Source organism: Schistocerca americana, chromosome 3 (assembly GCF_021461395.2).
Source record: "Schistocerca americana isolate TAMUIC-IGC-003095 chromosome 3, iqSchAmer2.1, whole genome shotgun sequence".
Classification (NCBI taxonomy): domain Eukaryota; kingdom Metazoa; phylum Arthropoda; class Insecta; order Orthoptera; family Acrididae; genus Schistocerca; species Schistocerca americana.
Genome location: NC_060121.1, coordinates 793,748,846 through 793,762,943, shown reverse-complemented (window position 1 = coordinate 793,762,943; position 14,098 = coordinate 793,748,846). Strand labels below are relative to the sequence as shown.

General features: G+C 40.9%; 1 protein-coding gene across 1 annotated transcript in view; it reads right to left on the bottom strand.

Annotated features, from left to right (window-relative positions):
• LOC124607219 overlaps positions 1–14,098 on the bottom strand; it is a 216,552-nt gene that overhangs the window by 39,071 nt on the left and 163,383 nt on the right. The window contains exon 9 of the mRNA XM_047139490.1: positions 6,086–6,265. Within this exon, the coding sequence (XP_046995446.1) occupies positions 6,086–6,265 (180 nt within the window). The remainder of the gene's footprint in view (positions 1–6,085; positions 6,266–14,098) is intronic.

The window sequence follows — 14,098 nt, the reverse complement described above, 5'->3', positions numbered from 1 at the left end:
ACACATCTGTTACCCAGTCTGATTGGCTGATAACATGATACAAAAGTTTTCTAAACAGACACTCATTGTTTATTAGCAGAGAAATATAACTTGAGTCATTCTGTATAATAAAATTTTAATTTATTTAAATGGATGTCATGATTTATGCACTCAAATGCATTTGTCAGATGACAGAAAATAATGGGGGGCATGCAGTTTATTGTACAATGAATGAAGTAAATTTTTCAGTCTATGTGTCAATAATTTTAACAATATCAGATCCTTTTAGAAATGCAACTGTGACTTCAAAAATTGTTATTTGGACTCAAATTTTTAAGCTGCCACTCACGTAGTGCCTTCCCCAAATTTTTGGACAATGCTGACAAAAGTGAAATTTAATAGACATTTGACTGTATTTTGTTATCTCCTTTCTTGCACAGGGACTTTACTATAACATTTTTTAACCAATTGGATGAAGTTCCAGTGATGAATGACTGCAAATGAACATAAAATCAAATATAATTAAACCTACATAAAAGTACATTAATTATTTATCTTTATATTTTTCACAACCATTAGAGCTTTCATTTTAATTTTGAATATTTCCAGGGCAACCTTATATGGATTGACTAAATAAAATAGGTAATAGGAAAAGCAGTAGCGAGACTGAGACATTCATAAGAAGAATCATGTGCTGACATAAAATTCGCCACTGTTCTGATGCATTTGAACTCCCATGTGCACCTCTGCTGCTGGTGCTGTGGGCAGCATGACTGTGGTGCTTCTTAAATGTAGCTGCCTGCCATTTGCTGTGGAGTGACAACATGAGCTCTTTTCTACCAGTATTGTGTGAGGTTGGCTTTTGTCAGTAGATTTTGCTGAGAAACTGCAGAGTTCATCCATAAGGTTGGTTTAATTTCTCAGTGACATCAGAGGAAGTTTTATTTCAAATTTTCATGCCAGAAAGCCTGTACGTTTTGCAAGCATTAGGTGAATGGAAGGTCAGGACATCAAAATAAGTTACTAACTCAGCTGATACTGATGTTCCAGCTAATTATCTTGAACGTTTACCAGCCAAACAGTGGAAACAGATTATCAATGCACTTACTGACAGATTAGGTGATATTAAAAAAGCAGAGTATAAAACTAAATGAATGGACAACATACTTGTGTGGCCTCTCCATTCAAATTGTACCCACCGAGGATGAGACAGTTAAAGGTTGTTAAATATGCCAGTTATTAGGCCACACAAATCCCCATACTCCTCTCCTATATATGTGGTGAGTAGGCCCCTGTGCAGTGTGAGATCACTTGCTTCTTGATTATCGGGCTCTCAATAAGAAAGTAGTTCTTCAGTTTATACCCTTTCCTGATTCGCATCTGTGCCTACCATGGTTCCAAAGGACAAATGACTTGACCAACTTTGACTTAAATCAAGCCTGCTATCAAATTCTGCTAACTGAGAAGTCTAAGTCTTGTCTACAGGGGCAGTCGTGCTGTCGAATATACTGGATTAAAGTTTTTTCTGACCTCAGATTTGAGAGTATCTATCATTATCTTGGTGATCTTCAGTGAGAACTTTCAGAAACATGTAGCCCACATGATGGAGGAGCCTCAGCAGTTGTGTGGGGCTGGATTCATGGTTAAACCTTCAAAGGCTAGATCTACTCAGCCTGAAATTTCATATTTAGGTTATATTATTTCTAACCAAGGTATTAAAATTGATCAGATCTGGACAAAGGCTATTTATTCTTGCCCCTGCCCAAAAATATAAAAGCCTGGCATTGGCATGGCAAATTACTTCTCTAAATTTATTTCTGATTTCTTGCAACTAGCAGGATCTTTAAATGATCTTCAGAAGAAAGGAAGGGAATTTAAGTCTGTCCGGACAAGTGATCTTTAATGAAAACCCTGGTGAGCTCACCTTTATTATCCATGGCTGCCTTTAGCAAGGAATTTGTCATCCAAACTGATGCCTCCATGTCAGCAATCAAGGCGATCCTTTTGCAGGAAGGGGTGGTCAGAAGACAGCCTGCTGCTTATGCCACACATAAGCTGTCTCCAGCAGAAGATAAATATTCTGTATATGAGCTGGAGGTACTGAAGGTTTTGTTTGGTCTCAAGAAGTTTAAACAAAAGTTAGAATATCAACCATTTCTCTTAGAAACTGTCAATCGTGTGCTCAGTTGGGTATTGGCCAGGCCAAGGCAAATGGGCAAATTGTTAGGTCATCAATAGGTATCTCAGACTTCCAGTTTAGGATTAGGCATGTTTGTGAAAGTGATAACATCATGGCCAATGGTTTGAGTTGTGTGTTTAAGGAGCAGGAAGAAAACCTTGATGAAGACTTCCTAGGAGAGTGCTCACCAGAACCATTCAATAATCAAAGCTGTCCTATCCTTAGTAGGTTTCCATTGCTCTTCAAAGATGTTGTGGCACAACAAGATGTAGACCCTGAGTTAAAATCTCTTAAGGAAATTATAAAGAAGGGCAAAGTGGCTAAGACCTATTGTTTGAAGGGAAATGTGTTGTATCATTTAGACCATGGGAATTGAGGTGAAAGGTCATGCTACTGAATGATCAAATTTCTTTAGCCTTCAGATATTACCACAAAACCGCAGTTGGTCGTCATTTGGGTAGTTTCAAAATCTGAATGAAATTTGTGGTATTAGCAGACCCGTATTAAATACATGGCAAGGGACTCTATTTTTCGATACAGTTAAGGAACCTATGCAGAAATTATATGTGGACTACAGTGGGTCTTTCCCACACTCAAAAGAGAGTGACCGGTGTATCTTTGCATGTGTAGATGCATTTACACATTTATTCTGAAGGGCTTGTGATGCAGTGCCTTCAGAAAATTTAAAAATACTTCATAAAAAAGAAAAAAGTCATATTTTGAATGTATTAGAGGAAGCAGAAATTTTTAGATACAAAAAGAAAATGCACCGTTTATGTTGAATAAGCAACTAAAATTAAAGTACTGTAGCATTCTAGCTAATTTTGATTGTTTATATGATTGGGTATTAATACATAATAAAATTCTGTATTATTCTTGCTTGTAATGGTAGTGACCCAGCATTCCTAGTCATGAGTATATGAAGTCACAATGTCTACATGGATGGTTTCTGTTCCACCAGCCAGCTAGTCTCTCTTTGTCATTCACTCAGGTCACCTTTAATTTGCCCGACACCAGACTGCCCTGCCATCACACCACTAAGAAATTGCCACCTGATACATTACACATAGTACTTTGCATAGTGCCATGACTGATAATGATAGCAGTGATGATTTTTTATCACCACTCTGGCCCCTTTAAAACATTTTTGCATCCTCTCACCAAAAAGTATTTTTCTTTTCTCTTTTTAGATGTAGCCAAATTTTTAAAAAACATGACTCTATGATCACTAGTTTAACCTATCAACAGTTTGTCCTAAATGAATGGAGCATGCCCTCATTACCTTTCACTCACCATACTATTGACAATATTCACTGAATCATAAATTTTGATTAGGAGAGATGGGAATGCCTATGATCTTTTAGCATTGTGACTATATTTTAGACATTCCTTTATAAATTTTAATATCCATGTAGGTTGCACCCAATGATGCAGCTTTAGATTGCAAAACCGGTTGTGTTTTAATAAACAAGAATTTTACCAGCTGTTAGTGGAATTCTTCCGTAAACAATAGGTTACTTGTCATGCCCACACAGAATGCTGCATGTCCCAGTCACATTAATGCAACCACCCTGAATAACTATCTTTTGCAGCATGGATATGATGGAAGAGAGTCAATGAGCTTCTGGAAGATACCAACAGCAATGTGGAGACCTGCTGACTCCAGTGCCATGACTAGCTGTTCTAGAAATCTAGGTTGAGGACTCATAGGATGAACAGTCCTATCACAGTGGTCACACAGATTTGCAATTGGGCATAAACCTGGGAGTTTGGTGGCCAGGGGACTACAGTAAACTCATCTACAAATCACACAAGTACACTATAAGCTGTGTGACACATTGCATTGTGCCAAGATTAAACAAACTGCATGTATTTGTGGACACAGTCTGTAAGGATAGATGCATACTTGTGTTGACACATTGTGCCTTCCGGAATGATAGGATCACCTACGCCTAGCCACAAACACAATCTCCAGACAATAACACTCCCTCATCTGGCCTGCATCCTTATGACAATTGTCGCAGGGCTGTACACACCAACAGCCATCTGTCAGATGGAGCATTAAACATGTTTCATGCGTGAAAAGGTCATCCGTGACAATTCAGTTTATGTCCAAATGTAGTATTTGTTGTGCAAATTCCTGCCTTCATCGCCAACAAACAGCAGTCAGTGTGGGTGCATGAACCAGGCACCTGCTGTGGAGACCCATGGCAGGGACAATCTTCACCCTTTCCTCCATAACCTCAATACCTACTTCCAAGTCCACCTCACCTTGTACTTCTCACCTCAACAAGTCATGTTCTTAGATGATACTCTCCACCTCTTAGATGGCTCCATAACTATGTCCATTTACAAGCACACCAAAAGTACCTCAACTTGGACACCTGTCAGTCGTTTCATGTCACCTCTCCACTTGTGGATGCCACATCTGTGATGGAAGCAGGAATTGTTGAAACATACTGATAACCTTATCAGAGCCTTTATTAGAAGACAGTATCCTCTTCTGCTCAACCGTAAATAAATGTCCCATGCTGTCTCTCCTCTGACACCAGTAAACCTTTTAACCAGCCACTGACCAGCACTCCTCTGAACATTTAATGTCACCTTAACCTTGGATAGCTCAATCACATCCTTTACCAGAGCTTTGACTACCTCTTGCCATGTCCTGGGGTGAAGAATACCCTACTCTAATCACCCAAAGTTGTGTTGTAGCACCCACCCAACCTACAGAATACTCTTGTCCATTCCCTTTGCAGTCCTGCTCCCAATTGTCCATTCCCTTTCCAATCCTGCTCCCAATCCTGCAGGTTATGGGTAATTCTCTTGTGGTTGACCCATGTGCAATACCTGTCACATAAATTTACCCACCACCTCCTACTGCAGCCCAGTCAAAGGCCTTTTGTACCCTATAAAAGTCAGGGCCACATGTGAAAGTAGCCATGTTACATTAGCTATGCTGCAGTATTCTATGTGGGCATGACAAGTAACCTACTGTTTGCTCTCTAGAATGTCCACTACCAAACTATGTGAAACTGCCAACTTGGCCATCAAATCACCAAACATTCTGCACACCACAAGGAGTCTTCAACAGCTGCTTCACCACATGAGCCATTTGGATACTTCCTTCCACCACTAGTTTCTTTACACTACGTAGATGGGAATTGTCTCTACAGCATACCCTGTGTTCTCATGATCCCTTTGGTCTAAACCTGTGCTAAGCTGATTCCCACTAACTCACATTATCTTTTTGCTGATCTCTTCAGTCCACACCACTCCTTCCATGTCCAAATCATTTTCTACCTTCTCCCACCACTCTTCCTCCATCCCCATGTGGTCTCTCTTTCTCTCTCTTGCCACCTCCCCACTCTTTTGCACCACTCTCCCTTTACCTCTTCCCTCCCTGTGTCTCTCTCTGTACTTCCACCTTCCCCTGATTTCCTCCCTTCCCTCTCCCTCATCTGCCTCTCTCTTGCTCTACCTCTTATATGCTCTGCGGAGCTGAGTCATCCATTGACTGACCTCCCTCACAGCATCCCACTACTCCTGCTTGCTTCCTACACCATTCCCATTTCCATTTGCCCAGGCAACTACTATCAACAATTAACAGGCATACATCTTCTTTTAGCTTTGTGTGCTGCATTTATTCAGTCAACAGTCAGTCTTACCACAGTGTGTGCATTTTGGTGTTGGTGTCAATGTGTGTGTGTGTGTAACTGTGTGCACTTTTATTAGGGAAAGTGTAAGCACTCAAAAGCTAGTGTAAATACTGTTTTCTGTCATCGTGTTTCTATGGACCACACATCAGTCAGTTATAAGTGAGTGCTTGGCTTTTAATCATTTTATGTATTATTCCATCCATGAATTTCCATTGTTGCTTAACTTTATTTCTGATAGCCAAATTAAATGCTATTACAAAAGCATGCTTACCTTGAGTACAATGGCTGCAAATACGAAAATGAGAATAATGTTAATCAGTGTCAGACATAAGCTTACTGATCCTAGAATTGCAAGCTCAGTGACAGCATCATCTGAGTATTTAAGTGGTTTCTTCAGTACAGGTGATTTGCCGTAAATGCAATAAGTACACGTCAAAGCCCACAGAAGTCCCTGCAACAGAGATAATTTTTCATAGTATTATTTCAGTTTTAAAGAAAAAAATAAGGAAGCTGGTACGCAGAATATTAAAAAAAAAAAAGAGCTACAAATTTGCGCACTGTACCCTACTGTAAACTTCAAAAGTAACAGCATGTGTCTTTCTAGGTTTCCAGATGACATTAAAATTTCAGTTTTACCAATTTCCTCAAGCTTTCTCTTTGGATTTGTTTCTCTAATATAAGATAAACAAGCTCTTAATGTATTCATCTTGGTTTTCTGATGAGATGAATCAGCATCAAATCAATGTAAAATTAGAAACATTTGAGCTCAACAAGGAGGCTTACCAAACAATTATTCACCCCAAAAACCATTCAGGCTGGAACATAAAGGGGAGAAGTACAGTGGTACAAAAAGTACCCTTTGCTGCACACCTTAAAGTGGCTTGTGGAGTATATATGTAGACATTCTTTGGATTCCAGGAGTGCTACTGAAGAAAGGACATACTATTTTGATAAGAATGACTCACATCATTTTCTGACAAAGTGTAAAGATGACATATGTACATGTCATTCTGATGCTATGTCACAAGATCACAAAATGAATCTTTTTGAAATATTGCTCCTTCTCAAAGAACTCATTCAATTGGATAGCAGAAAATTTTAGAATTGTCAAACAAGTAGTTTGTTCCAAATGTAGAGTTCTCCCTGCATTTCTTTAATTTTATTTCATTATGTATTTTGATACTATGCTACTGTGATTCATCTTTTTGGCAAGGAGTTACTTCTTTCAACCTTTAATATCTTTAAAAGATTTGTACATGTTATTTTGGATTTGGTGTCAGAGATCTCATAACACATTACCAGCTCAGCTGCGTGTAATTTTTATACGCTGCTTCACAGTGTATTAAAAGAAACTGCGTTTTCAATATAATGTATCTTTTTGAAAGTTGACTGTGACACACATAAGGTAATAAATCCAAATAAAATTCCTCATGTTACCAGTGAACTCCTTATTGTGGCATATTAGTGCAAGGTTATTATTCTACCCTGAACTGCATCTTTGAATTGGGGCAAGTTTCAGCTCTATGCTGATCAAGTCAGAGGTGGCGGAAGGGCAACTCACTACAGACATTTCTTGAATTCTGTTGGTAGGGTAGACCAGAACATTAGATTACAGTCAAGCTTTCCAAATCAGTGAAAAGATCCAGGAGACATTGCAGGTCTGATTGTCTCAGTCCAGTTGTCTTCAACTGCTTCTGTACTTTGAAGACTAAGGACAAAAGCATTCAGACATCCAAATAAGTTCCAAACCAGTGTAGGAAGAAAAGGCCAAAATGGTAGTATTGCTGGGTAGTAATCATGAGAGGAGAACATCAAAATGGATTCAGAACTCTCTGGGTAGTGAATATCAGGCTACTCTGTTTTGTAAGCATAATGCATTTCTTTTAGGAAGGATATTGGAAAAGAAGATTATGTAATAATATTAGGTGGTGAGAGTCTGCACCATATCCTATTAGGGATGACATCACTGGTGTTTCTGAAAAAGCTCCTCACATTAGAGTGAAGAGTATGTCGCCCTCTGATGATAAGCCATGAATGAAGTGGTCTGTGGACTGTGTTAATACAGAACATGGAAAATTGCTGAGGTGAGAGGGACAGTCATACATGGTTGTAAGTGATGCATCTCCTCTCAATCAGGTGCATCATACATGGCATTGTTCACATCTCAATGCTTCTGGTAAGAGAGTACTTGCACAGCTAATATCCAGAAGCATCCAGTCTGACCAAAGCAGTATTTACTGTATCCCAGTGATTTCCAATGTGCTCTGTATGCTTTCTTATAGGATAAATTCATTTAAAAGACAGATCTGAAGAGTAAATGTAGTTACAGTTGTTGCACTAGTACAACAAAATACTGTAAGATGAATAAAGCTGAAGGTATTTAGTGTCTTTCATCGAAATATAAGAATCCTTACAAATGAAATTCTCATATCTACTCAGGAAAATGAAAAAGCAGATGGAATTTCAGCAGATTTGTGCATATCACAATATCATATGTAAATCACTGAAATTGAACAGATTCACATTGCTGTATACAAGCTAATACCAAACTTCTGTAGAATGAATAAGAGTAAAGAAGGAATGTCTACACATGCAAAAAATGCTGTTAAGTCCCAGGACTTTCAGGTCACCAAAAATTATGCTGAACTACATTTTGAACACTGTGCCATGATAGTAGATTGTAAACACACAAGCTTCTAGCACTGAAAGTTTACAGATCACCAGCACGAAGTATATTTATGAATTATTTAGGAATAAAGGAGATGTCTCACCTAAAGGCAGAAGTGCTGATTTGTCAACAGATACACACACAAAAGGTACAGAGATTTACTCTGCTAGCTTTCAGAAAGGACTTACTTTCTCAATCTGTAGGAGAAACATGACACACACACACACACACACACACACACACACACACACACACACACAAACACAAACACAAACACAAACACAGGAGAAACATGACATAACCACACGCGCACACACACACACACACACACACACACACACACACACACACACACACACACACTCATAAGCACATGCCTGTCACCATACATTGTGCTCATTTGACTGCCAGCTCTTTCCTGGCACATGGTGAGTGTACTGGGTTGAGGTGGGGTGCAGTGTGGGGTGGCATGAGGAATGGAGAGAGGTGGGAGGTATGAAGGGGTTTGTGAGGAAAGCACCTAGCAGCTCGTGGAAGAGTGGGGTACTGTCTGTGGGTTAGCTAGGGGTGCAGGCAGACAGACACACACACACACACACACACACACACACACAGACACACACACACACAGTATTTGGTGGGGATGGGGGGGGGGGGCAGTAAGTTACCTTAGGTTTAGGCCAGAGAGGTTATGGGAACAAAGGATGTGCTGTAAGGATAGCTCCCATCTGTGCAGCTTAGAAAAGCTGGGGTGGTGAGGAGCATCCATATGGCATGGGTTGTGAAACAGCCATTGAAATCTTGCATGTTGTGCTCCACTGCATATTGTGCCACAGGATGGGCCACCTAGTTTTTGGCAACAGTTTGATGGTGGCCATTCATTCTGATTGACAGCTGGTTGTTTGTGATACCAATGTAAACTGCTGTGCAGTGGTTGCAGCTGCTTTCACAGGTGGCCTGGCCTCTGATGGGGTAGGATAAGCCTGTGATGGGACTGGATAGGAGGTGCTGGGTGGGTGGACAGGGCAGGTCTTGCATCTGGGTGTTCCACAAGTGAATGATCTCTGTGATGGGGGATTGGGGGTGGACTAGGATGTTGTGGAGGTTGGGTGGGCAGCAGAACTCCACTTTGGGAGGGGATGGAAGTATCTTGGGTAGGGTGTCTTTCATTTCAGGGCATGATGATAAATAATCGAAGTTCTGACGAAGGACATGGTTCAGTCATACCAGTCGCGGGTGAGACTGGGTGACAAGGGAGGCGCTTCTTTGTGGTTGGTTCTTGGGATAGATGTGAGGTGGTGCACACGTACACGTACACACACACACACACACACACACACACACACACACACACACACACACGCACACACACACACTATTTTGTGGGGGGACCACGAATTACCTTAGGTTTAGGCCAGAGAGTTTACGGGACAGAAGGATGTGCTCTAAGCCTAGCTCCTATCTGCACAGCTCAAAAAATCTGGTGGTGGTAGGGAGGAGCCAGATGGTATGGTTTGTGAAGCAGCCACTGAAATCTCACATGTTGTGCTCCATTGCATGTTGTGCCACAAATAACCTAGATTGGAACAATCTCATAGATAATGTTGTGGATAGAGCAAACCAAAGTCTGTGGATAGAGCAAACCAAAGTCTGCAATTCATTGGCAGAACACTTAGAAAGTGCAACAGGTCTACTAAAGAGACTGCTTACACTACACTTGCCTGCCCTATTCTGGAGTATTGCTGTGTGGTGTGGGATCCACATCAGGTGGGACAGATGGCATCGAAAAAGTTCAAACAAGGGCAGCTTGTTTTGTATTATCATGAAATAGGGCAGACAGTGCCACAGACATGATTCATGAATTGGAGTGGCAACCATTAAAAAAAAAGGCATTTTTCATTGTGATGGGATCTTCTCGTGAAAGTTCAATCACCAGTTTTCTCCCCCGACTGCAAAAACATTCTGTTGGCGCCCACCTACATAGGGAGAAATGATCATCACAGTAAAATAAAAGAAATTAGGGCTTGCACGGACAAATTTAGGTGCTCGTTTTTCCTGTACACCGTTCAGGAGTGAAATGGTAGAGAGGCAGCTTGAAGGTGGTTCATTAAACCCTCTGGCAGGCACTTTATTGTGAATAGCAGAATAATCACATAGATGTAGATGTAGATAGGTGGTCCACCTTGTTTTGTTGACCCCATCCCTGAAGTCCAACATAACCTCCAATCCCTGCTGAAATCCTTAGGCTCTTCCCAGAACCTCTCCCCTGAATCTGTCTCTCTGCTCATCTCAACAACAGCCCACTCACCCACCTTCTACATGCTCCCCAAAATCCACAAACGTAACAATCCTGGTCACCCCTTCTTGGCTGGTTACAGTACTCCCATCGAATGAATCTTGACCCTTGTTGACCAACACCTGAAGCCAAGTGTCCAAAACCTAGCCTGCCATGTTAAAGATACCACCAATTCCTGCACTGGCTCTCCACCATCCCCACACCCTTACCTCACGGTCCGTACTCATCACTGTATAAGCAGCTTCCTTAAACACCAGTATCCCTCATGCCCATGGCCTTGCCATGATTGGACACTACCTCTCTGAACAGCCTGCAGATTCCAAACCAACCACTCCATTCCTCATACACCTAACAAACTACATCCTAGCCCATAACAACTTCACCTTTGAAGGGAAGGTATGCAAACAAAATTTTGGCACAGCCATGGGCATCCACATGGCAACCTCCTATACCAACTTCTTCATGGGCCACCTAGAGGAAACATTGCTGGCACAGCCATGGGCATCCACATGGCAACCTCCTATACCAACCTCTTCATGGACCACCTAGAGGAAACATTGCTAGCTTCCCCTGGTATCATACAAGTTTATTTACACCATCTTTGTAATCTGGATCCAAGGCCAGGACACTTTCCTCCACACTCTAAACACCTTCTCTCCCATCCACTTCACCTGGTTCTCCTCCATCCATCATGCCACCTTCCTAGATGTCGATGTCCTCCTCTCAAATGGCTCCACCCACACCTCAGTCCACATCAAACCCATCAATCAACACCAGTATCTGCACTTTGATAGCTGTCACCCTTTCCACACCAAAAGATCCCTCCCATACAGCCTGGCCACCAATGGCAGATGCATCTACAGTGATGAGAACTCCCTTGCCCAGTATGTAAAAGGCACGAAAGGCCTTTGCAGATAGGCAGTACCCCCCAAGACCTAATACACAAACACGTCTCCCATGCCATATCCCCACAAACACCTGATCCTCACATCCATTCCAAGAACCAACCACAAAGAAGCACCCTCACTGTCACCCAATACCACCCAGGACTGGAACGACTGAACCATGTCCTTTGCCAGGGCTTTTCTGCTGCCATACAGGTAAATGATTTAGACTGTAATAAAACTCAGTTTAGTTCAGGAAACTAGTTTAAAACATATATTAGTGTGTTTTGCAAGCTTTATATTAAAGGTTTCACTTCTCTTTACGTATTATTCCAGAGAACGTGAAAGGAACATAAAGTAGGGTTACGATTGTATTCTTGCATACATTTTAGCACAGTAATACTTATAGAATCTCATTTAATTGTTCTGTTCCATTGCAGCAATGTAAGAAAAGCATATCCCTTTATTGTTTAACTCATATTTTGTGAAGCACAGTGTAAATTTTAAGTTCTGGTATCTGGAAACTTTGCACATACGGTAGTAGCTTTGTTTACATACAGTTGCGACTAGGCCTAATTTTTGTAAACGTGTTTTTCTTCTTTTTTTTTTTGGTAATCTAACTTATTGTCACTAAAGTAAGTTTGTTCACATACGATTGAGACTAGAGCTAATCTTTCATAAATGTGCTTTCTTGTTTTTCAGTAATTTGATTTGACTTATTCTCACTAAAGTAAGATTTTTACCATGAGTGAAAAGTGCCTGACGTGCAGTAGAATTGTTAGCTCTGGGGGTTGGTGTGATGGGTGCAGTAGTTTTTTCCATTGAGATGACTGTAGAGGTGTGTGAAATGGGGAAGTGGATCAGACTCATCAGTGGTTCTGTAGGATATGCAGTAGAGATAGGAAAATAGTGGAAGAGGAGGGGAAAATTGCTGCCTTTCAGGCACAGTTAGAGCAGGCTAAGGAAGATCTGAACAGAGTAAGGAGGGAGAAGGGTAAAGAGAGGCAGGAAGTGGCAACAGGTAACAGAAGGAACAGATGTAGAACTTTGTCAGACAGCTTTATGGTGAATTGGAAGAATAAGTTTGACCTGTTGCTTCAGTTAGAAACTGATGAGCCTCAGACAGAGGTAGGTGTAGAGAGGGCACAACAAACTTTCAGTAGCAAATTGAATAAGAATGTAGGGAAGTCAGCAAAGAGAAAGAAGGTTTTGTTGTTAGGTAGTTCACATGCCAGAGGTGTAGGCCAACTTTTGCAGGACCAGTTAGGATCAGAATACCGGAGCACAAATTTGTTCAAACCTAGTGCTGGTCTCAGTCAGATGGCGGCAATTGAGAAGTTTAGTGAATTTGTGCCTCCAGTAATTTGGAATTTTCAAATATTATCCGGCATCAATAGCAAGAAGATGATCAACAAAAGTGCTTCGCAAAGTTTCAAGTCTAGTGCCAAGCAAAAAACCCGCAGTGAAAAATCATCCAGATCAAAATGTAAGTGTGTAACATGTGAAGCCCATCCTGACAAAGCAAAACTAGTTGAAACTATTAATTCATTGCAAGAAATTGTGCGCAGATCCTTGGCAGAAAACAAAGTGTTTGCTGATAGACTCAAATGTCTTGAAAATGATCATAGAAAACTAAAAACCGCCAAGCAGGGCGTAAGTGAATTCGACAGAAATAAAGTGTATGCAGTGACTGAAGATTCGGTCGCCATTTCAAGTTTGCCAACACATTCTGGGTGTACCAGTAACGCTAACCATAGAGCAATCATTTCATCATCTTTAGTAATAAATTCTCCTGCCGTGCTCCAAAAAACGGTAGGCCTATCTACAGAAGATCAAATCGTGCACCATCTGAAAGAAAAGCCTGTTATTAAGCAAAATGTGGAACCTCGCCAGCCAAAACCATCACTCGTAAACAGAAGCAAGGTAAATTCAACATTCAAGATGACAGTTAATTTAACTAACACCACAAATGCAGCAAGAAGAATAAACGTATGTTTAATGGGTGATAGTCATCTTAGAGGCCTTGCACACGAAATAAAAAGTGTAAACAGTGAAGTAAATGCTTCAGGTTTTATTAAAACTGGCGCTCATTTTGACCAAGTGCTTTCAACTGTAAACAATATCTCTCGAAAGACAATGAAGGAAAACTTCATTGTAATATGTGGTGGTGCAAATGACGTCGCACACAACGATGGTTTGCATGCTGTTAATGCCCTAAAATCTGCTCTAAACCATCTAAATGACTCAAACGTCATTGTTCTCGATATTCCACACAGGTATGACTTGCCTCAATTCTCCTGTGTAAACCGGGCAGTAGCATATACAAACAGTCAATATGCAGAAATTTGCAACCGTTATGCAAACGTACAAATGGTTAATGTCAACATTTTAGTAGAGATCTTTACACCACTCACGGCCTTCACCTCAATCGGCGCG